We start from the raw sequence: 25,062 nt of genomic DNA, 5'->3' as shown, positions 1-25,062 counted from the left end.
TTTCTGCATATTGCTGTTCAAGTTAAATAAACACTAGTTGTTAGTCAGTCTGTCATTTTCGTCCTGTTTGAAGCACTGTTCGATTACCTTCCAAGACTGCACCAACCAGTCCAGCTGAGCATACTCACACAGCCTGCAGTTCTTCCTCCTGACCTGTCGGGCATGGGAAAGTATGTGTGCTTACATCATCATCATCATCAGCCTGGTTACGCCCACTGCAGGGCAAAGGCCTCTCCCATACTTCTCCAACAACCCCGGTCATGTACTAATTGTGGCCATGCCGCCCCTGCAAACTTCTTAATCTCATCCACCCACCTAACTTTCTGCCGCCCCCTGCTACGCTTCCCTTCCCTTGGGATCATCTCCGTAACCCTTAATGACCATCGGTTATCTTCCCTCCTCATTACATGTCCTGCCCATGCCCATTTCTTTTTCTTGATTTCAACTAAGATGTCATTAACTCTCGTTTGTTCCCTCACCCAATCTGCTCTTTTCTTATCCCTTAACGTTACACTTATCATTCTTCTTTCCATAGCTTGTTGCGTCGTTCTCAATTTGAGTAGAACCCTTTTCGTAAGCCTCCAGGTTTCTGCCCTCACCTACGGGGCTCACCTAGTACTCACCTACGGGGCAGTGCTTACATCAGCACAATCCAAATAAACAGAAGCGAATCTTGCAAGCTTTTTTCTTCTTCTTTTTTTTTCAGTAAGAGCTGTTTATGATTTGCCAGGCTTCTTTGCTAATAGTCGACTCTCATTACAACGGACGCTGATAATCCGACAAAAAACATCCGTTTTATCCGACGTTGGTAATATCCGAAACGCCTCACTTCCGAAGCATTCGGCATGATGTCTAACAACCTTACTGCAAAGAGTAAGTGATGAACTTCCAAAGTAAAAAAACAAACAAAGTCATCGTTTTGCCCGAAAGGCAAAGCATCCATTGCGATAGCAAATTAAGCAAGATAAGCGCGGCAGCAGCAGTGAGCGAATTGACCTTTGTGCTGTCTCTCGTTGCAACGAGAACGTTGAAAGCACAGCACATACGAAGCTACCGGCATTGGGCGCACTTTGTCCACATCGCAAATCGCTTTCAAGATACCGCGTGGGCGAGCAGTTTGTCCACATTGCAGATCGCTTGCGTTCAAGATAGGGTGGCCGCGCTGTAAGCAGCAGCAGCTGCCGGTGGAGAACCCCCTTCTCCCTCCCCGTGCCTTGCGCGTGAAAAGATATCGCATTTCCACCCAGCCTTCCTTCCTCCCTCGTGCGATGTTGAGCCGCGATCGTCGGCTGACCCTTGCAAGTCAGTTATCAGCCCATGTTCACACTGCCAAAGTGTGCTTTATATGCCTGATTTCGGAAAAAATTGCCGCTAATTTCGTCCAGTGTAGCCGATAGTCTGTTGTAGTGCAGTCTGTTAAAAGTGAACTTCGTTGCATTAAGAAAATAGGTAGAACAAACTAAGGCTAAAATATGGTCTGTTATATCCGAAAGACAGTTGTACACGGGTCCGTTCTAACGATCTTAGACTGCAATATGTCAAATGTACCGGTTGGTTGAGATCTGCTCTCACAAACAGTTATACTTTGTACAACCGCTTTGATGCTGCCAAGTTGCCGCTGTGGGTATCATTAATGGCATCTTTGATAAATTGCACTGGGATGCCCTCGTGCCTTGTTTTATCCAATTATCATCGCACCGGTCTGATATGCTGAGGATGCCACAAGGTAAAAATGCTGCTTTGTTCCACAATCGATTCAATATAGTGTCGGTGACATGCATGACTAGTAACGGTCGATTTATTGCATATGCCGAGTTTCGTTATGTAACAGGTGTACCTAGGGAAAATCTGTAAGAACAGCAGAAGACCCAAACACCACTCCTCAAGAAGGAAATTTACAATAAATTAATCTCCTTTCGGCTCATCATCTCTGCAAACACATTTACAGCACAAGGTATTCCGCAGTCTTGGAACAGCAGTGTTTGTGAAAGAATGGGACGCATAAAAGCATGCCGATTCAACAGGGAAGGTGAATCGACAGTGAACGCTGTCTGTCGCTCCCTCCTCCTCTTGGCCCATTCAAACTGAATCAGATGCTTGGCTGGGGGCAGCCGACTGCACAAACTCCTTGCATCCTCTGCGCTTGCTGCTCTCACCAGGAAGGCGCTGTGTCCTAGTACCGAGTAGTCACTAGACAAACAAAGTTACCCTAGTACTGAAGCCCTAGCCGGAACATCACACAGTTCATCTGGTCTACAGACAGGTGCGGTAGAATTCAAATAAGCGTGTGCACCTCATATGACGTTGAAGTAGGTCCTTGAGAGAAGACGAGCATGGGTTTGTGGAAACACTGATGGAGTGCTGCATATGGTCGCACGTGAATGCAGAAAAACACAGTACCGAGTGGTGCAAGACTACGACAAGTATACTGGCATCCTGAAGATACTGAACATGTAATTGCACTCAACGTCCAGAAACTGCACAGTGGGTTATGAGAGATGGCGTAGTAGAAGGCTCTGGATAAATTTTTCTAGGATTATTCAATGTGCACCCAAACCACAGCACGGAGTAGATTTTGTATTCTGCCCCCATTGGGATGCAGCCAGAGATCAAACCTGAGACCTCATGGTCAGAAGCACAGCGCCATAGCCACGACACAAATGGCCATGATTTAAAAAAGAGAGAGAGAGAACAATATTGGGGGAAATATGACGCGAAAGTGTCAAATGGCCCATTGAGTGAAAAAGCCAGCAGTGTCTGTAACGCTGGCTCGCACTTGCTGGCTTGGGCAGCACATACCGCTATGGAGTCTGAAGCATCTACATTGTAGGCGGCTGCATCCATAGCAATAGTGAATTTTGGCCATCCATGCCAGTACACCACATACGAAGTAAGGCAGCGAAATCCAACATCATCGTCAACTCTCCCAATACACAGCAGGTGGAACAAACATTAAGGCAAACATTACTCACAACGTAAAACTCGAAGGACCACTCAGTGGCGTTCAATTGGACATCAGTGCTTTCGCATTCACAACTCATAAGTACTCAGCTGTCCTTGAATTTTTTTCTTCAGCAATTATATAACTGCCGAAAATTTCCCGCACCCCAAAATAACATAAAATTTGAACTTTCTGCTAAACGGGTATGAAAGGTGAAACCGAAACCATGCAGTAGAACAGGACAGCTTGTTTTGAAACAACTGTGTTCATAGAAAGATTGTTTGGTGTCACGTTGACTACAGCAGGCTTGCTTAATCTTGTACTTATAGTCAAGCAAATAAAATATTGAGATGGGGGTGAGAGTAGCCAAAAGGGATAGGAAATTGTGTTTACAAAATATATATAGAGACGGCTGCAGGCTAGATGGCAGAATAACAACACGAGTGCTACTCTGATTGTTGTCTTCACTGTCTTTCTGACACATTCTTCCATGCTTGGCAGGACGCGTGCTTCAGTGCGCGGGAATAGCGCATAACATGGAACTCCCGCCAGTGAGAGCGCTTCAGGAGGACTAGGATTGTGTCCGACAACATAAGGTTTAAGTCGGAAGACGTGCACGATATCAGTGAGGGACGCGGCAGATGATCGACTGTCCAATAGAGCTATCTCGTACGTGACGGCAGTGATCTGGCGTAAGATCTTGTAGGGTGCAGAGTAGCGGGAAAGATGTTTTGACAAGTCAACGTGGTGGCAAGATGTCCAGAGGCGGACCAAAAAGCCTGGAGAGTAATTAACAACTCTGTGATGGTGATCGTAGCAGGCCTTCTGGGACAGCTGGGAGGCATAAAGACGATCCCTTGCAATCTGGCAAGCTGTTGCGGCCCGAGAAGCTGCATCGTGGGCGTAGTCTGTAACAGGGTGCACAGGTGATGGTAAAAAAGTCTTGAAGCGCAATGTGGGATGGTGGCCAAACAAGAGATAAAAGGGGGAAAAGCCAGCAGTGTCATGGCATGACGAGTTGTAGGCAGAGAGAGAGAGATGCAAATGAGAGAAAGGCAGGGAGGTTAAGGAGTTGTAGGCAAAAGTCACATAAGGCAAGGTTCTGTCTCAATCACGGTGGTCTGAGGAAACGTAAATAGAGAGCATTGTGGTCAGTGTGTGGTTGAGGTGCTCGGTAAGCCCTTTGGTTTGCAGATGGTAGGCAGCGGTTAGCTTGTGACGTATGGAACACGAACGAAGAATGTCGTCGACGACTTGCGACAGAAATGAACGACCATGGTCAGTCACCAGCTGTCAAGGAGCGCCGTGGTGGAGAATAACGTCGTAGAGGAGAAATTCTGCAACGTCAGTGGCACAGCTTGTTGGCAGTGCCCGCATGATTGCATATTGTGTCGCGTAGTCCATAGCTACAGCAATCCACTTGTTTCCAGTCAGAGATGTTGGGAGTGGCCCAATGAGATCAAGGCCGTCGCAGTAGAACGGGACACCGGGAATGTCTATGGGCTGAAGAGGGCCGGCTGGCGACAAGGATGGATGCTTGCGGCGCTGGTAGGATTCAAAAGCAGCAACATACCGGCGCACAGAGCGGTAGAGGCCTGGCCAAAAGAACCGACACCAAATGCAATTGTATGTGCGAGTTGCTCCGAGATGTCCAGCGGTTGGGGTGTAATGAAGCTGTTCGATAACAGTGGAATGGAGTGTTTCGGGAACAACCAGGAGAAGCTCTGGGCCATTGGAGCTGGTGTTGCGTTTCTATAAGATTCAGTCACGAAGCATGAATAATTGTAGGGATATGGCAGAGTGATGAGAGCGTGGACGGTGGATAATTGATTGCAAATTGGCATCATGGAGCTGTTCACTGCGTATGTCAGTTAAATCAGATATCGTGAAGACACAGGCGTCCAGACTTGTGACGTCAAAGCTGTATTCTTACAGTTTTAGTGCCAAGCGACCAAGTCTTCCAGTCGGATCTTTGACGGAAGACAACCAGCAAAGTGCATGGTAGTCAGTGATGATCGAAAATGTGTGGCCGAACAAGTATGGTCGAAATTTGCCGACAGCCCAAATTAGTGCGAGGCACTCGTGCTCAGTGATAGAAAATTTGCACTTTGAAGTGGAAAGAAGGCGACTGGCATAGGCGATGACGAGGTCTCGTCCTTGTTGCTGCTGGGCAACAACAGCACTTATGCCACGTCCACTGGCGTCCATGCGAAGTTCAGTGGGGGCTGACGGGTCAAAATGGGCCAAGATGGGTGGTGACGTAAGTAAAGTCGTGAGCGTCTGAAACGCAGTGGCCTGTTCAGGACTCCAAGAAAATGACGTTTTTTCTTCAAGAGTTGTGCGAGTGGACGGGCAACATCAGCGCAGTTCTTGACTAAACGTCGAAAATAGGAGCACAAGCCGACAAAGCTCTGTACGTCTTTAGTGGAACGTGGCACAGGGAAGTCTTTGACAATGCAATTTTCTTTCTGGGTCAGGTTGCACGCCTTCAGCACTTACAAGGTCGCCAAGCACAGTGATTTTGCGGTGGCCAAAACGGCATTTGGCAGAGTTGAGCTGAAGGCCTGCTTGCCGGAACACTTCAAGAACTGCCGACAAGCGGCTAAGGTGGTTTTCAAATGTCGGCGAGAAGACAATGACATTGTCAAGGTAACAGAGGCATGTTGATCATTTGTATCCACAAAGGAGGGAGTCCATCATCCTTTTAAATGTGGCTGGGGCATTACACAGACCAAAGGGCATTACTTTAAACTGGTAAAGTCCATCGGGCGTAACAAATGTGGTCTTGTCCTCCACTTCCACCAAAATGCACGGGGATGAGAGTAGCCAACAGGGATAGGAAATTGTATTTACAAAATATCTATAGAGAGAGACGGCTGCAGGCTAGATGGTAGAACAACAACACGAGCGCTACTCTGATTGTCGTCTTCACAGTCTTTCCGGTGCATTCTCCCATGCTCGGCGGGATGCGTGCTTCAGTGCCCGGGAATAGCGAGCAAGAATATACCGACAGTCCTTTTATATATTTTTTTACCTGTAAAGCATACAGAATCTCTCCACAACAAATATTTGCAGTGGGTAGTGTGGAACTTGGTTTAGTTCTGATTGTTCCTGAAACAAAAACAATTTCGTTTATGTAATTCAAATTTTCAGGAATTTTGCATCTTTACACCGAGCCACCATGGCAGGTTTGGAGCTACAGTCCCTGGCCTTCATTGGTACCAAGAATGAGGGCCACTCTAGCCACAAACATCAATGAGTACAGTGCTGGCACACTCCACGATAAAAGTAGTCTGTCCAATCTTGTAACACCACAATAACTCAATTATCCCCCCTAAATCAGAGCTTCCTACAATAATTACTAGAGTGAAATGGCACTGCAAATTGTTCAGCCACCATGGGAATGATGGTTAGTACAAGGACTTGTTTGATCTTTGTAGTTGTGGATTGAGACATTCGTGTGGCTTTGTTTATTACGCTTTACACGCTACCACTGTCCTAAATTTAAAGCCATCTATACTTGTACAAATGCAGAGGACCCTACCAACAATTGCCACTACAGCCTGTCGCGGTGCACAAGTCAAAATGCACCAAGTGTCTCAACGTGCTGGCTTGCCCACGAGAAATTCATAAGGGCGTTTTATGCTGCTTGTCAATGCATGCACCTGTGCCGTAATAGTTTCGCCATTGTGCTTCTGTACTAGAGGTCCTGGGTTCGAATCCTGCCATCGGACAATGTTAATAATGCTACATTATTTATTACACAGTATTTTGTTGAAAATGATGAGTTTACAAAGTCGCGAAGCCGTTTGAAGCCAGAAGGACGACGTTTAGGCACTATCCATCGTTCACATGCCGGCTGAACTGACCCGCTTACAGGTCCCATACACGCTAGCTCTGGAGTTCACTCTAGTAATTATTGCATGATACTTTATGCCCCAAACGACCTATTTCATGTCCAGTGTGTATGAAGACTTGCAACTGACACCACTGAAGACACAGACGACCAAGTTTATTGAAGCTCCTATACAGAACATGCTGGGATAGACTGGACAAGCACATCTGATGATGATGTTATACAACAAAGTCAAGTGGGCGATTGAATCCTCCCTTCCGATTCATGTACTGGCTGAAAGGAGGACAGGCAAAAGAAGGAAGAAATATACTTCAGAACAGAAAAGAGTACATGAACAGAAAGGACACTCATATCTGTACCACACGGGCGAGGTTAATGCCATTAAAAGTTGAGGACCTTAAATTTCTTAATGCCATTATGTTTCGATCACTGCTACATGTGCATACTTAATGACATTACGCGTTGCGATGGCGATAGCTGCAGTGAAATGGTTAAGTTTGCTTGCCAATCATAATACAATAAAGAACAGTTATCTAGGGAGCAGATGTTCAAGAAATGGCATGAGAAACATTAATAGGCGTACTGTATGTAGTTTACTTCAGGAATGTCATTGTTGCACCTAGCCGTAAACTGTTTGAAGCCAAAGCTAGCTTGACGGCCAATCCGTAGCGTTGCCAAAGCATTGAGATTGGAAAAATAGCGCACACAGCTTCAAAGCTCTCAAGCAGCGATCCTGAAGAATTTGACCGCGTGCTCCAGTTTGTGCTGGCGTATGTTCGAGTCAAGCATCGTCGAGAAATTCGAAGGCTTCAGTATGAGGCCCACAAAGCAAGGAGCCGCCGCTGTGCAATCGAACAGCTTCTGCTGGCTAACGCGCTCACGATTAATGCTCTAGCCGTGAGTAGCAGTAAGGTCGCCTGCTGATCCCTACGAAAATAAAGAGCTCCTTTTAAAAACGTGAAAAGTATATTAGTTGTTTTTATCTACAAGTTTGCTTATTATCGTGAGAATATGGTCACTATACGGCCACGGCGGAGACATTGTAAACAAGAGTACGCATTCGATGGCCAAGTGAGTTGTAATAATTATAAGAACACACTACGCTGCGAGAAAGAGCAATTTTTCAAAGAAAGTGAAGAATATATTAATTGTTATTCACTAATAATTCATTTAGTCACGTCACAACCTGGAGACACTGGGAACGAGAGTACGCATTTGACAGTGACGCGAGTTACGAGAATGTACTACATCGCGAATGGCATTAAGCTTCAATGCCATTAAGCATGTCCATGTGGCACCCCACAAATGACATTAAAGTTTAAGGTATTAGCCAGTTAATGTCATTTTCTGTGCCCGTGTGGCAGGGGTATCAATTGCAACTGAGGTTTATTGAAGAAACATTTACCCACAATATTTGCTGTGCACTCGGTGAGAATGCTTTCTTTTTAACAAAATCAAAATGACAAAAAGGGAAGGGCCATAAAGGTATCAAGATAGATGCAATAACTTTCTTCTATTGTAGCTAGATGACACCAGTGGCATCATGGTCAGCATGAGCAAAAAACTGGAAGGAAAGAAGGGGGTGCATAAGCAGATGTCTGCATCAGTGTACCGTCTGTGCACCTGATGGACAAGAAATTACGGTTCCCGACAAACGGTCGATATTTCAGCGTGTCTTGTCCTTTCCTTCAGTTTTTCTTGCTTGTGCCGACTGCGATGCCAGTGGTGCCATCTAGCTACGATAGAAAAAAGTTTTCGCATCTGTCTTGATACCTTTCTACTCCCCACCTTTCTTTTGCTTCAGTAGATTTTTAGCACTCCCCTTCGCAAAAAAAAAAGAAAGAAAGTGTTAGGGAAACAACAGAATTATAACAAACAGTAACTTCGTCCTACTCACCGGTACTTTCGCTTGTGAATGACATGCACGGCGCCGACATTGTTACCAGGTATATGCTTTCCCTAGAAAATGCATAGAAAAATTACATACATATATATATCTTCTTCCAAGGCTGCCCATTGCAAACGAATGTTGATTAAAATGATGAGAAAATATTTAAACTCTCACTTTTGCAATGTGAGAAATAACTACACTTTCGAATTCTTTCTGTTGCTCAACTTCTCTGCAGTAAAACTTGACCAAGTACCCTTTATTCAATATACAAAAATTCGGCAAAGCTGCGACTGAAAACCAGGCATCCTGTCTAAAGGTGAAGCAAAACTGATCATTTTTCAGGGATTAGGGCTAAATATATAAAATAAATAATAAATAAAATAAATATTTACTTTTGATTAGGATAAGAAACTAGGGCACCATAAATGTCCCACAGAAAGAAAAATACTTTGAAGATGGGCAATAAAGGTGCTATAGATGAGGCACTGCTACTAGCACTACCCGCACAGAGAGGTTATGGACAAGCTGATGGGGAATGAAGGAAACAGGCACGTACCCAGGCCCCCCCCCCCCCCCCCTAAGTTAAGCGGCGTAAACCCCCCTTCCCTCCAATGCACCACTCCTCACACGCCTTCCTAAAGCGTTGATAAATCGATCTACTCGGTGGTCAACATTCTGCTGCCTTTTACAGGGAAAGCGGTGTATGACTAACTTCCGTAGATTTTTCGGCGTCCGTTAACAGAAAAAATCATAATGTGGGCCGATCCTGGTGATAGTGTGAAAAGGGTCTAAGATCAATGGCACATACCCCTGTGGACTTGGAAACCTATAACGCGCCCTTCGGAATCTTCGGGATGGGCTCCGACCACCTCTCCTTCAAATCTTTACAATTACAATAAAGTTTCTCTCTCTCTCTCTCGGGATGGGCCCACGTATGGGGAGCGCTTAACGCCTGCTTCACCTCCGCCGCGGGTGGGCTCGGTATTAAAATATCTTCGCGATCATCCTATGTATGGGAGTTCTTAATGCCTGCTTCACCCCCACCGCGGGTCGGTCCAGCATTGCACTACCTTTGGGATGGACCCACGTGTGGGGAGCGCTTAACGCCTGCTTCACCTCCGCCGAGGTTCGGCCCAATATTGCACTATCTTCAGGCCGACCCACAGTGGAGGTGAAGCACTTTGCTTTTCGTTTGGGACCTTTGTTGTCAGCTTTCACTGCCATTCGATCTTCACAGAGTGGAATGGTTGTAAATTTTTTTACTCCTTTCGTATGGCGGTAGTTATTGGCATCTCCTGGGGTGTGGAGGCCAGTTTTCTCATCAATTCGGTGACCACGCAATTAACTGCATATTAATTCAGTTGTCACCATCTAGGATGTAGTTTATTGTTTTAATTATAATATTTTATTTCTAATGACCAACACAATTTTAATGTCACCATCTATTCATCGATCACTCGCATCCCTGTTGCTTCGTAAGTTCAACCTTCTTTGTTTAGACTGATCCGGGGGTCAGGAAAGGGATTCAGTTCATAGTCAGCTGGTCTGTGTGCTCGTGGAACGAGTTGTGGCGGGAGAAAACGCCAGTTGCGTTTAACTTTTCCTTTTGCTTCATTATTTCCTCGAGTGACGGCACGCCGCGACACTGACAGATGCTCTGAACCATATATGCGCGATATGGGTTAGATAAGGTGGAAAGTAAAATATTGCGAAACAGTGTCCATCATTAGACCATGCAATAACCGTTCAACCGATAAGCAATATGACTGTCACCTGTTACCCCGTCTGGTTTTTCCCTTTTTGTACAGCACTTTTCTGCAAAATTGGCAACTGGAAACAAAAGTCGCAAGGAGATGAGAAAGGCCTACTAAGGGAGAAAGCCGAGGCAGCAGCCAAACAGGGAGGAAAAGCAAAAATTGTTTGTGAAAATAATTATGGATCAACATCTTTTTATTTAATAAGGAAGTAGAGAAAGTGCCGCCAAGTGGATAATAATTCCGTGTGTTTTGAATGACGCTTCTACAGTTATAAATTGAGCCGCCAGACGTAGCCACTTCCCTGCTGTGCTAATGGGGAAGAGGGGGGGGGGGGTTGCGCGGAGGTTTCTAATCTTTCGCGGTGGGCGCAGTGCGTCTAGAATTGCAGCGTCCTGCGTTCTACACGGTTGTATGGGACTGATGACCACGCATTGTTACGCAACTTCCCAAATAAGAACACGAGTCGGTTTTGCTACTTGGTAGAGCAGTAAACGAGGAATCTAAAAGAACTGTCATTGTTCCGCAAATATACATTTCTCTATAATTATTCTAGAGCTAATTCAAAAAGTGTTACTAGAAATTTTTATTTTGCCCTTTCGCTTATCAACTTGTTCTTGGCAAGGTTCTTCCTGCGCATCTTTCATGCGCGAGTCCATTTGATATGGTTATTTGTTTGCCAAGTAAAGAAGAGGTGTATCTCACAGGCGTAGCTGTGAGATACACGTTATTTTAATTCTTTTTTGGCTTTACGCGTCTTTATGGCTAAATGGTCGGCATAATTCACATTTGTACTAGTAAAAGTACCCTCCCCCTTATTTGCATAGAAAAGTTGCCTTGAGTTGCCCCCCCCCCGAAAAAAATCCTGCGTACGTGCCTGGAAGGAAGTAAACATTAAGCTCCTAATATTACCTACTTTCATATTAAGTTCCCGTCAAAAATTCCTCACGGGATATACTTCTTAAGGTGCACAAATTTATTCATAATACCCCTCAGGTCTCACAAAAAAGTATTCAGGGGCTCTTCATGAAGGACTGCAGTAGTTGAGAAAGTGAGATGCCTACAATGTTTCTTTACCCAGAGGCCGCTATGGTGAAGGTGGGTCTGGAACGTGGAGTGCGAGTTTGCTTATCTATAAAAGGTGAAGGGAGAAAAAGCAGCAGCCAGCAAAACAAGAAAATGAAGTAGAAGCAGGCAAATGGAGGCAAAGAAGAAAAAAGCACCAGGGTAGGACAAGAGCCAGGAGAAAAAAACCATAACAGGAACACCGAAGGCAAAGACTGTTCCGTTCAAAAGAGAAGAGAACCGGTAGCAAAAAAGGCTAGGTAGCGGGATGGCAGATATGAAGGTAACTTGTGGATGTTGCTGCAAAGAGTTTAAAAGAAGAAAAAGGCACCTCATATGATTTTTTTTTTAATGTGGATAGAAGGGAGCCCAAGTTTTGAGAAGTGAACGTGGGAGAAAAAACATGAACCAAATAGGGATGACTGTTAAATGGGCATTATTATAACAAGTAAGAAAGTTGCAAGCAAAAGTGAAAGAAAAAAAGTTCTATTATTTTCCTTTGAATTGTAAGCTCTACATAGAAGCAGTATTTGACTAATTCAATGCCATTGTTTCATTAGAGAAACTGCTACAAGAACTGACCCCTTGGAAATGTACATTCACTTGTGTTGGGTAACATGTTGAAAAAGGAAAAAATAATAAAAAAAAAGCTGAAGTTAGGTTACACTGGCCATGTGGCTATCAATGTTACCATTTTTCATCAGACTCTACAGTCTCGCCATGATTTTTCGTCCTTGGCATTTTCCCCAGAATCATAGGGTAACACAACGTAAGTTAACAGTGACACACGTGCTTGTTTATCCTTTTTCAGGAGACCACATTTTTCAAGTTCAATTCAGTTTGGCAAAAAAAGAATATGTCCAGGCGTCAAAACACTAAAGGCAGCAATCAAAGGTGTTCTAACACCTCCTAAATGAAATTAAACCACACTACACTACTTATATAGCCCCTGTTTCTTTAGTTCAGACTGATAGTATATTTAGAAATCGCATGGCACCATTATTGTAATTGTAACTCTTTGGGTGGGGGCAGGCAATACACACATGACGAATTGATATGTCTAGATAGCAAAGTAAAAGAGTCACTAATGATCATAATAGTTCACTTAAAAAAGATGTCTGCCTATCAAAAATTCAAAGCATGGTTCGTGCAGAACATACGATGCCAAATTTAAGGACTATTGAAGGATTTCCAGGTTGCTGAAGGCCAAAATTCAAGGAGGTTGAAACAAACTTGTCATACATACAAACTAAAAAATATCCAAATCTCCATCTTAACTGCAATTCTTTACAGCTCAGCAGCTACTGAATTGCACACCTTGCATTGCCTTGTGGCACATCACACACTCCGCTCGATGAGGGTTAGTGGTGTCTGGCTTCACTCAAACATATGCGCCAAGTCAAAGCAAAATGGCTGGAACTTACTCCAGGCATTCTAGAGCCCAGGCCTCAAAAACATAGCCACGATGGCTGCAAATGTAAACCAACTAGCAAAATGACAAAAATGGTGGTACAGGTTTTTGCTTGATCTGGCTTCGTCTAGAACCATGATAAAATGGTGATTTAAACATGTCAGTGCCTGTGGACATGCCAGACTCCAATCGCATAGCAAAATTCTTAGAAGAGACTATATAGGACCGCTTTCTGATACTGTCCACGGCATTGCCACGATGTGGAGTTTGTTCAGGGTGTCTGCCAAGTTCACATTTCCAAAATGCCCAAGTTTTCCAGGTTTTCCCCGAGTGTGTTTGCGAAATTTCCTGATTGACACAGAACTTTGTTTTATGTCAAGACAGGCTGACACCATGTCGCCTGATGCTGTCACTCTCTAGTAAGCATGTTAAAAAAAAAATGACTTAACCCAGTTTGAATAGTAAGGAGTAACATTTATTTTATTCAAAAAGAAATCGGAAGGGAGGGGTTAGTAAAATGCACAGCGAATTAAATATGTTCGAAAAAAAAAAAAAGGTAGAACTCATTGCAAATGGAGCCGAACATTCTCAAATATGAATAAAAAGGAGATGCATACTGAAACAAATGTTTTCGGATGAATGCACGTCTTTTACTGCCGTTATGGGCTCAAATTGCCACAGGCACATCCGAAAAGGCCTACCAGTACATTTGTTAGGCATATCAGTGCTCGCACTGTGACGGGAGATGGCGGGTGGACGCGTGTATACTTAAAGGGACCCTGAAACGCTTTTGACGATTTTCTACAAACCCACTGAGTCGTTACAGTAGGTCCTTCTGATCATTAATTGACACATCTAGGTGCCCCGCATAAAGCGTGTAATTCATTATAAGGTTTTAGAAATGCACATCGCTGCCGATCGCAGCACACTGCTCGGTGGAATTTTAAGCCGCCCTTACCCATATGACCAAAATCACCCATACGACGTCAGTGGGGCGAGCTATCAGATTGGCTGAGAAGGGTGCATGATCGATAATTTTTCCAACTTTATGGTAAGCTAATGATCTTCGTAGTAGTTCGAATGTTAGTTAATTTGTTTTTATGAAAAGAAAGCAACATAAAGAGAATGCACAAGAATAATTTTTCAGTACACTTAAGCACTTCCGGCACACAGCAAGTGTCGTCTGCTTGTGTTACAACGTACTCCATTTTGACGAGAGCTCCGTGGTCAGAGTCAGTCTCAGTCTTTTCGCGAGCACTATGATTCGACTTTGTTGCCTTGTGGACTGCAAACGTAGCGACTGGAAATATGTCAAGCTGCGACATCGTGTCCCTCTGCAAGGCAGCGTACGAGCGAACTGGCTGCTGCGCATCGGGCTGCCGCTATCCGATCGGCGCCAGGATTTGCGCGTTTGTGGCCGTCACTTTACACCGGAAGATTACTAACGCAATAGCGTTTCGCGAGTCCGGTATTAGGGCAAACGCAAGCGCAAGGGGACAGAGTCTGGCTGCTTAACTGTGCCGTAACGGGATGAGCCATGAGATGAGCAGAAGGGCAAATGTGAATGGTCTGCACGGTGCAGCCACCTGGTGGCACAAAGCTCAACCATACACAGTAGCAGCAACGAAGTGCATACTTATTTGCTGCTGGTGTGTATTTTTCGCAGGAGTGTAATCATCAACACGTTTTTATAAATGTTTAAAATGTTTCACACTTGGTTAGAGCAAAATTAGCGCTTTGTTTGGCTGGTTAAGCGCTGTGTCAAGTGTATGGACCGTGCAGACCGATCAGGCCGCTCACGTACTACGTCTACGCTAAAGTTCCTTCATCAGCTTGAGTTTATGCCTCCTGTCATTTGCCGAAATGACCAGCTTGCCTGTGGTTACCGGAATACAAAACACGTTCGGCGCTACGACAGAATGCTCACAACGCACGCTCCTTCGATAGCTCTCGCTTAGGGTCGACGGCCAAGCGGCTAGCGGAGAGGTCTCGCGCGGGCGGGGGCGGGCTCCAAAACAACCGGAAGTGAACGATGTGGCGTCGCATCGTGACGCTGAACCAGTGAAGGCGGAGCTTAGCCCCGCTCGCTCGGCGAACGAGTTGAGGAGGAAAAGCATGGCTAGGGAGGAGGGTAACTTATAATCGCTTGTAGCTCCATTAATACCTAACGCTTCACTTAAATTGTGGTGCGAATGTTCTACTTAAGCTGTACCCTACGTGTCTACAAAATTTGTCCGAACCGTTTCAGGGGCCCTTTAAGGATAATGTGTCTCGTGACAATTACCCCTTCCCACGCTTGTTATGCTTCACCACGTAACACTTCTGTATTGAGGCAAAGCTGACTTTCGGGAACCAGCATTATGTTATGCGTCGTGCTTTCCGTGCTTCGAAGCCAATCGCGAGGAGCACAAAGATGGAGTCGGTGCCACTGCTTACAGCGGCAAGAAGCTTAACAGCAAACATTGAAGCAACTAGGCCCAGCGTTTACCGCGGCGGCGAGGTAATCAAAACAGAGGCAGTGGTGGCTTTGATTAATGCCATTTCGGGCCTGCGGTCACAGCAAAAAGTCCGGAAAATCGGAGGGCAAAGGGTTCTTGCGTCCGAAATTTCAGATAGTCCGAGAGAAAGAGAGAAAGAGAAAACAAGGATAGGAAAGGCAGGGAGGTCAAACAGAACAGCCTCCAGTTTGCTACCCTACACTGGGCGTGGGGGAAAGGAGAATAGAAAGAGGAAGAAAGGGAGAGAGTAAGCGCTGAGTAGGTGTGGGAGGGACACCATACACAAGGACACTATAAACGGTCTGATAAGCCGGTGCACTTCAAGTACTGCACTGGTGCACGTATCGCTTTTCGAGCCAGTGACAGGTGTGGCCAAGGTCCGAAATTAGTCCGACATTTCAGATATTCCTATACGCTGACTCTACGGGGTACGTGGTGGTGCCGCGAAGCCGTCCGAATTATTGGGCGTCCGGAAAGTCAGTACACTGTTATGATAGTTATGTTGATAACAAAGTACTAACACAAATGGAATATAAGCCAGTGCCAATCGAATGTAGCTGTACATGTTACAGATATAGGGAGAAAAGAAAAGGTATAGATGCTACCATACAATATGGAATGCCCATACCTGGGAAGAGCTCTACAGCCTGAGTGAACCGACATATATGTAAAAGCACTAAGACGCACCTTGGATGAGTCAAAGTTTGCAAATCCCATCAATTTAATCATCTCTTTCTCCTCTTCCGTTTTTCCTTCCAGGTCTTTAGCTGCAAAAGAACGAAAATAAACTGGATTCAAGAATGTGCCTCCATGCTGAAAGCAGTTCACTGACTGAAATAAAGATGTGTTACCCGTGATGGGTGGCCGCTCCAACAGGAATTTGGGGAGTGCTCCAGGAGTTTCCTTTTCTTTGCGCTCCCTAAATGGATAAAAGACAAGAACCTACAGTTCTTCACTATCCATTTGAGGCAACAGATCAGACAACAGTAAACCATATGCACGCCTTCTGCACATTGTCCACAGTGCACCAGTTCAGGAGTTCTTCCTGGACTGTAAACTCATTCCTTACCGCTAGAAATGTACTCATGTTCGGTACATTTATGTTCTAACATTTTACTTCAACATGTTTTAGTCGCAATGCATACCGTGATACATTAAGTTGTATCCTGATCATTGGAGTTTCGAATGGAAGCAGAAATAATTGCTTAGAGAGCTTTTGAGAATTCTTATGTGAAATTTCAAAGAGGTATCTCAAGAAGCCTGAATGGAAGTAATAATTGTTTAATTTTTAGTATAAGTGCTCAGAGTTAAAAAAAAGAAAGGAACCTTGCTCCTAGTTCCCAACTTTTGAAAGTTATATCACAGAAAAAGAAATATGAAAAAAAAAAAACTCGGTGCCTTTCCACTCTGTGAAGAAGGATGACCAGCGAAGCTGTGTATGTGGGCCCCTTAATGGCGAACTGCACCTCTGCCGCGGGTCGGCCCGACATTGCACTATCTTTGGGATCGGCCCATGTATGGGGAGTGCTTAACGCCTGCTTAACGCCTGCTTAACCTCCCGCGGGTTGGCCCGGCATTGCACTATCTCCTGGACCGGCCCACGTATGAGCAGTCTTTTGCTTACAACAATGACATGAAAATTTCCTTGGATGGTAGAGGTATCCAGCTTTGCTGTAAAAAAATATTAGCCATAGTGATGCCCATGCTATGCAGGAAAGCCATGGCTTCACAAATGTGAGAACAGGTAAGCACCTATGGTGCCGGGAGCATTAGCATTTACTGATTGCAGCAAGAACCTGTTTTATTCTTTACTGCATTTTTTAGGCTCTTGAAGCAATGGTTGTCAGGGTGGTGGCATGCACAAGCCTCCTCATACATACTTGATTAATGTGCTTGATGAGCTTTTATTTGCAAGCAAGCTGGTCTAGTCGTGCATCTTGAACCGGCACTGGAGCTTTCATGTGCTTTGTAGAGTACATGTCCAGTACTGTACCCTAATGTACAGTGCTGCAGAGTATTGTGCAGTAATAGAGCATTTGCACAGGCGGTGTTTAAAAAAGTAAGAGATTAGAGTGCAAGTCGAGTTTCTGCTGAAGGTCATTCTCAAATCAAATGCGTGCTCTTGTGTGAGTGAAAACTCCACATGACAAGGATTACTTGTAATAAGTTGTACATTCACTGTGGAAACACTGATGGGTAAACGCAATCCACTGTATGAAAAAAAAAAAAATGAAGTTGCATTTGACGAGTCAAATGTAATCAAAACAACACACACTCCTGAGCATGTACCAGTGTATGAGGCATTGTTAAAACAGCGCAGTGGCTGGATCAGAAAATTAGACAAACTAAGCTTTAGTGTTGTCACAGCTGCTGCAATCTAAAATCTAAAATTGACCAAAGTGCATATTTTGCATTGCTCACATGGGGAAGTGCTAGGAGCACTGGAGGCTAGTTTTGACGATACTGCCTATCATATTTTTATTTTTTCAGACTCCTCAATGTGCCAAGAATTGTCAAACCTGACTAACAGTTAAACTGGAGTTGTCATTTCATACGGTGTGCAATGTTGCTTGTGGAAGAATTTCAGCGGCAATATTTAAGAACGCGAGGAAAAACTGTCAATCAAATTTATTGATTTGTTTGGGCACAGTAAGGAAGGAGTTAAATATGCACTACAGCTCACATGCAGATCCACCAGAAAAAAACTGTCTGTTCCACAAGTGGTGAATAAAGCTTGTCAATGTGTTGCTGCACACACAATTGTATGTGTGCCTACTCAAACTATTTAAACCACTATCATGCTGTAGCTTCAAATACTAGACGAAAGTATAGTCAATGCGTGCATCAAATTTCTATACCCAGTCAACTTGGAACAGAGGTCGACCGTGATCGAACAGATGAATGATTGTAGCTTCTATGCAACAATGATTATCTGGCACTTCCGTGACTTTATGCCCACCCTTATTGGTGCAGACATCGTCAGTGAAGATAGTGGCATTTGAAGCTACTCCACAATTCAGAGCAACAAAAATTTGTAACAGAAACCAAGGTATCCACCCAAGGCCATGTTGCTATTTAACAATAAAGTAACAAGTTCTGAATGCACAGGACACACACAACAAACATGCAAATGCAGCCTTCACAAGTACTGTGGCTGAGGGTTTCAGAATGTATGTTGGAATGTAAATAAGTTAACTGTATTAACATAATAAAAAAAAGACAGAGCACACATTTAAAGTAGCAGTAACTATCATTTCCCTCACAGAGGCAACATTCCAATCTTTATTTCTGAACTTCTGCAAGCAGCACCTTTTTGCCCACCACTGATTATTTCGATGCTTGTTGGGTGTCTAAAGATGTCATGCAGTCAGTCAACAGTCTGAAGCCCTTGTGGCCACTACAATATTACCTCACAACCAAAGCCCAAAGAAATGGCTTGGTGTAAAGTGACAAATTACTGAAGCTCAGGGTAAAGTTCTAGAAGAGGTAAAAAACATTGCTGTCTCACCTGCTCCTAGACCTCCGCCTTGGGGAGCGAGAGCGCCTTCTGGGAGATCTACCGTAAAAGCAACAACAGACATGATTAATGCCTGCCACAGACAATATTGCAGAGAGCACACAGCGATGCACTCAAGAGCACTGCCATAACTTCCCATGATGCAAACTCTCAACAATGCCATTTCCTCATTCTTTATTGTTAAAATGGGGCCAGCTGTTTCCAAAGCACAGGTGAACATAAAATGGGCAAAATAATGTGACAATTTTACGTATGAAACCTAAAAGTGCCATTTCAAAAGCTGAATACTGTAACTTGCCACTACAGCCAGTGAAACGTGCCGACGGATGAAAAACGCACTGCACAAATAATGGCATGGGGTGGCTGGAGTCTCACTGTAGCATTATCATCCCTGAGAATATATTATTCTCGAAGAGTGCCCATGGCACAAGGAACACAAGCAAGTGCAGCAAAAATTACTGGGAAGCACCCTTTCCAACAGTATTACTTCGCATTAGTTTGATGGAGCACAGCAGCAGAAACTTACTGGCATCGACAACTACCCTTCACTGAAGTGGGGCACCATTATGGATTTTGCATAACATGAGAATGAAAAAGTGGAGACATTGTTGAAAGTGATCTTTCTAGAACATGGCATCTGGCCAACACTGTTACCTGGCCTGTTCTTACACAGCACCTAGTGGGAGTTTTAGCAATAGATAAGTGCTCTTTCACCACAACAAATACTGTGCTTGACCTCACACCAATCAAATGCATGTCATGCAATTGTAAACATGCCCTGCAACTTGGCAAACAGGCAATATAGAGGGAAAGAAAGCCATGTATGGTTTTAACAAGGAGGGAAAAATGTGACTTTCTTGCAACTTGTGGGTTTTGCATGATTCCATTTTTTATTTAAAAATTTTAATTATGGGGTTTACATGCCAAAACCACCATCTGATTATGAAGCAAGCCGTAGTGGGGGACTCCAGAAATTTGGACCACCTGGGATTCTTTAACGTGCACCTAAATCTAAGTACACGGGATTCCATTTTTTATTACTTGCAAATGGAAGACATTTCTTACAAAAGTTATTTTAAAATAGTTAGAAAGTGCTTCTATATTAAGTCTCATTTGTTTTTAATTTATAAACACACGTCATGGACACCTCAGAGTGTGGGCATTTAATTACTGTTTTCATGCTTTCATGACTACTAAAGGCCCCGGAGGAATCCTTGCAACTGTAGATGACAACTTGCAAGTTTGCTCAATGCAGGTTTAACTATATTAACAGTCTGGATATATTTAATGAATCCTCATGAGCCTACAGTACTTTTGTAAATGGATTTGGCTGCAGTGAAAAGCACAACCCATTACCGGCTTCGTCGGCGCCTCGGTGAACGATTGCGGAGTCTAGGAGACAAAGAGCGGGACCGGCTTCTATGTCGTTCTGAAAAAAAAAAAAAAAAAACATGACACAAGCAAACAATTATGTTGCCAAGGCCAGTCAAATATGGGGGGGGGGGGCTTCTACTGAGAAGTACCTTGATGTTTACTTAAAATATGATCTAACAAGAAAAACACACATTGAATGGACCCTAGCTTCCACTAACCAGTCATTCAGTCTACACGAATGCAATGTAAGCATGGCCCCTGTTACCAGCACAAGCTAGTTTATGTGACACTAATTCCGCCTAAGCTCGAATATGCTTCTGCCATTTGGATCCCCAATCACGTGCATTTAGCTAACAGCATTGAAACCCTGCAAAAGTATGCTGCTCGATTATTCTTTTCCAATTACTCCAGCACAACAGCACTAAAAGGACATGCCAAAATCAAGGATTTGTCATACTGCCACCACATCAATGGCTACCACTATTTCAAAAACGTTATCATAGCTAATTTAACTAATATCTAACTCTGTCTAGTATATGACTACTTCATATAAGCTATAACTCTTCACTTCATGATTTCTTTAAAATGCTGACAGTAATTTTTTTCTTGAGGCTATCACACGTGCGAACTCAGGCTTTCCATGTGTTGCTCACACCATGGGACGTATTCTGGGACGATCACTTTCGGCGGTACTATCGCCTCGGTTGTCAGGCACACGCTGATTGACTCGGTGAGCAAAATCAAATGAGCCGATTGGCTGGTTGAGCCCTATGTCATGCAAAGATGGTAGTATAGCTGAAAGTGATTGACCGAGAATTATGCCTGGTCTTCCGTTCCATGAACATCAAGATTGGAATAACCTGCCAAAGACATGGTCACTGAAACTGATCTGGATAAATTCCATACCCTTTTGCACCGCACCTCTAAAGCACAACACGTTTTTATTCTTCTTTTACATAATTTTCGCAAGAGAGCTGCCATATGAATTTTTGTCATTGCTGCAGCTGCTCTTGTGATTACTGAAGTTGTTTTTGTGGAAATGAATAGCGTTTTATTATGATTTTCTTCACTGACGTGTCAATAACTACTGCCAGTGCTCAATAATGTTATGTATATTTGTTTGCATTTATTCTGTCTGCACTTTGCTTGTGTTCTTCTATTTGTTGCTATAGGTGTAATTTATTTACTGTCCCCCTTCCCATTTAGTACTCAATAGTTTGAGATAAATAAATATTGCACACACCAGCAAGTAGTAAAAATTTTTATGCACGGTGATGCAGCAGACAAATATAATATATACCAAAATATACAAAGAATGATAAACACACAACATAAAGTGTGCTTATTCCTGCCCTATGTTCCACGTTGTGACATCTATACATTGCTCCAAAATGCAGCTAACCTAGCATACATGGAAAGTACCATGTTACCATGGTTTTTCTTGAGCTCTGTACAACCTATAGGAATTACCAGAGACATGGAAGTAATGGAGACTGCACATGCAGTGTGGGACCGAATTTCTATGGGCCCCCATCACATGACTGCAGACATGAAGCTATCATGCAAAGCACTGATGATTTTAAACATGCATTGATCTGTCTTGATAAGAATTGATAAAACACACCGAAAAGCAGGTAGAAATTATCAGGTAGAAATTTAAAATCTTGAAATATCGGCAGATGACAATAACTGTGCAGCATTTCACAGGCCATAAAATGATGACATAGAAGTCAGATGTAAAAGCTTGTAATGGGTAGATGCAGGCGGCAAAAAATAGAATCCCTTAAATCAATGCAATTAGCAGCTGGCACAATCAAGTTGGTAGCAATTTCCACTTAGAAATGTGCAATGCACCTGGCTTTATCAAAGCCAAAAGATGAATAAGTATGAGCATCTTTCATTTCCTTGTGCGCATGCATAATAAAGAAATGAAGCACTGAAACAACATGACATTACCACTTGTTCTAGCGTAGCAGTATTTAGTGAACTAATTGGTGAAAAACAGCTATTAGAAGAGGGGCACAAATCGACACAGATGGATAGCTGAGTGCTTGTCTTGTCTGGCCTCCTCTGTGTATTCGTGTTAATTTGTGCCCCTCTTCTGATAGTTATCTTAGCATGTTTGCCCTCTTGTTTGAGAAGCTGCTATGAAACAAGACAAGAAAAACGTAGAAATCAGTCCACACATTCACAAAAAATTCTACTTGAAAACGAGAAGGAATGCTTATGGTGAAGGCAATGCAACACATACCTCTTGGTAGCCTGCGTTCTCGATCAAGATCTCGCTCGCGCAGTGGGTCCCGAAGGCCATCCCTCTCACGGGATCGAGATCTAGCCCTATCTCGCTCTGATGAACAGAGAGATGGACCACAGAAAGACAGATGTGAAAAATTATGTCAAGCACTGACAAGGTGTTTGCAGACTGAAAATGCAATGGAAAAAATTTAATCTCGCAACATAATACCATATTATGAGAAGCCAACAAACAAAGACACCAAGGAAAACATGGGGGAATTAAAGAAATGATAAATTAGTGGCAATGAAAGTGGATTAAAAGACAACTTGCCGCAGGTGGGGAACGATCCCACGTCTTCGCATTACACGTGCGATGCTTTGACCAATTGAGCTACCGTGGTGCGGTTTCCCCATCCACTTTCTTGGGTATTTATGCGTTGCTACTAGAACTAACCATGGGAGTCCTAGTAAGTGCTACTAACTTCACCCAGGAAGATCACATACTTGTGACGCCTGCGGCAGAAATCCTTCACCCAGAAACATAATACCAATGCTTTATGGAAGCATAAATGCCATCCGTGAATGTCAATATAGTGTACTCTTTGCTCTGTACAAGTGAATGCATGTTCATTTAGCGGATTTAGAGCAAGATAACACATTTCATTTGCTGGGTCTAATAGACATTCTTCAGGTTGCCTTAACAGCTAAACATGTGACCACAAAGTGAAGCAGTGAAAGGAACGCGTTTCCCTAACCGGGAGCAACAGAAAAGTGTGAAATTATTCAGTGTTGTTCACCACATTTAACAGTAGTCGAAACAGTGATGGCTGGTCCCTGCAAACAGTTGCACAATATTTGTAACAAGATGATGAGAAGGCAACAAACAGACACCAAGGCCAACATGGGGAAATTACTTGTACTTGCTGAATTAATGAAATGATGAATGAGTGGCAATGAAAGTGGATGAAAAAACAACTTGCGTGAGATGTCGATACGTGAGCGTAATGCGAAGACGTGGAATAGTTTCCCACCTGCGGCAAGTTGTTTTTTCAGCCACTTTCATTGCCATTAATTTATAATTTCTTTAATTCAATTAGTAAGTATAAGTAATTTCCCCTATGTTCTCCTTCGTGCCTTTGTTGGCTTCTCATCACATGATTAATAAAATCGGCCCCTCGGTTAACCCCTTTTCTTCAATATTCGTAACAAGGACGTTCAATTAACTGGTGGGTCACTTAAAAAGAGAATCAGCAGAAAGGTCAGGTCTGGTATGGACGTGGCTTGGTATGTGGCGTGGTATGGAATACTTGGCTTTGTGCTAAAACTGGTTATCAGCGCATTTTCTCCGATGACCGCAGGCATGTAAATAAGAAGAGGCCCCTGTGAAAATGCTTGCGTGCTTGGATAAGTGTCCTGTCAACATGGACAACATTTGAGCACTTCTACGGCAGTTCTATTGCTCCCTGTGCCATGTGCAACTTTTTCGATTCCCCAGGTGGCGAAAGTGGAGCTGGCCAGATTGGCAAATGAATCGGAAAACAGGAAGGCCCACCATAGCCTCAATTAGTGATGCCTACTCGTGTCATACGCGCACTATCAATAGTAGCTAAGCTTTGTCGTCAAAATAGTTGGGGCTCGTTAGCATTGACTATCGAACACAATTGCATGCAGGTGTGAAGCGACCAAGTTGCTTCCACTGCAACCTTCCACTTCAACACAAAATTCGACAGTGATGGCTTTTCATACTACAAAAGAGGTAGAAAGGTTCAATAGGATTTAAATGTAGTATGTCAGGTTGCTTACCCCTTCTCTGCGGCGAACGAGAACGGCTTCGGCCCATAGAGAAGCAGAAATAATTCTAGGCTGAAATACACTTTCGCAATTCACGCTTCGACGTCTTCACACAAATGACACTCACGCCATAAATGGACGACGCAAAAAGACGAAGCAGCCACAAGCCGTACACTTACACTTCAAGTGGAAACATGTAAAACGCGCAAGATAACTTACTACAAGTAAACAAGTTTTTGTTTCAATTTTTCAACTAAAAATTCGTTTAGGGCCCCTATCCAGCCTTGTGCACAAGACCTGCAAGACGAATGACAACAAACGCTGGATGGATGGATGGATGGATGGCGGCTATACCCTTTGTAACGGGCGGCGGCTGGCGCCACCTAGCCTTTTGTCCCCCCCCTCCTATTTTATTATTATTCTTTTTTTGCCCAACCTAGTTTTTACTCCCCTCCCCCCCCCCAAGATAACTATCTAAAACAGTAGAGGAAACATTTTGTCCCCGATTTATGTTATTATCTATCCCTTGACTTCCTCCACCAATCCTCTAGCCTCCCCTTCGTTACTGCCACTCTTTTCTCATCTATTTGCCCTCGTTCCCCGGGAAAACCTAATGCCCCTTCCATATCTGCCTCTGTTCCCTCTGCCTGGGTCGGGCGAAGGGCTGTGCATCTCAGCACTATATGTTCAGTGGTCTCCATTTCTGCTCCGCAAGCTGCGCACCGAAGG

At 43.8% G+C, this 25,062-nt stretch overlaps 1 protein-coding gene across 2 annotated transcripts; it reads right to left on the bottom strand.

Moving 5' to 3' along the window:
- Positions 1–6,932: 6,932 nt before the first annotated feature.
- LOC135900732 (U4/U6.U5 small nuclear ribonucleoprotein 27 kDa protein-like) lies at positions 6,933–24,668 on the bottom strand. 2 transcript variants are annotated; one of them, XM_065430280.1, is made up of 9 exons: positions 24,513–24,668; positions 24,346–24,405; positions 22,559–22,654; positions 20,290–20,362; positions 18,925–18,972; positions 16,268–16,335; positions 16,104–16,183; positions 8,695–8,756; positions 6,933–7,070 (listed from the first exon to the last, which is right to left on the bottom strand). In XM_065430280.1, exons 2-9 carry the CDS (start codon positions 24,380–24,382, stop codon positions 7,016–7,018), a joined length of 519 nt encoding a protein of 172 aa, XP_065286352.1. In that variant the 5' UTR covers positions 24,383–24,405; positions 24,513–24,668; the 3' UTR covers positions 6,933–7,015. The 2 variants fall into 2 exon arrangements, with proteins under 2 accessions (XP_065286352.1, XP_065286347.1); XM_065430275.1 differs by having other exon boundaries at positions 24,346–24,666.
- Positions 24,669–25,062: the final 394 nt, after the last annotated feature.

The sequence above is a fragment of the Dermacentor albipictus genome, chromosome 1, assembly GCF_038994185.2.
Source record: "Dermacentor albipictus isolate Rhodes 1998 colony chromosome 1, USDA_Dalb.pri_finalv2, whole genome shotgun sequence".
Lineage (NCBI taxonomy): Eukaryota > Metazoa > Arthropoda > Arachnida > Ixodida > Ixodidae > Dermacentor > Dermacentor albipictus.
The sequence above is the reverse complement of the archived record's forward strand: the minus strand, read 5'-3'. Positions and strand labels throughout refer to the sequence as shown.

Excerpts from the sequence above, each read along its gene's own strand:
- LOC135900732 (XM_065430280.1), bottom strand. The coding sequence starts at position 24,382 with ATGGGCCGAAGCCGTTCTCGTTCGCCGCAGAGAAGGG. Across the intron at positions 22,655-24,345 it reads TCGTTCGCCGCAGAGAAGGG|AGCGAGATAGGGCTAGATCT; the intron begins GTAAGCAACCTG and ends TCTGTTCATCAG. Across the intron at positions 7,071-8,694 it reads ATTCACAAGCGAAAGTACCG|CCAGTACATGAATCGGAAGG; the intron begins GTGAGTAGGACG and ends TCCTCCTTTCAG.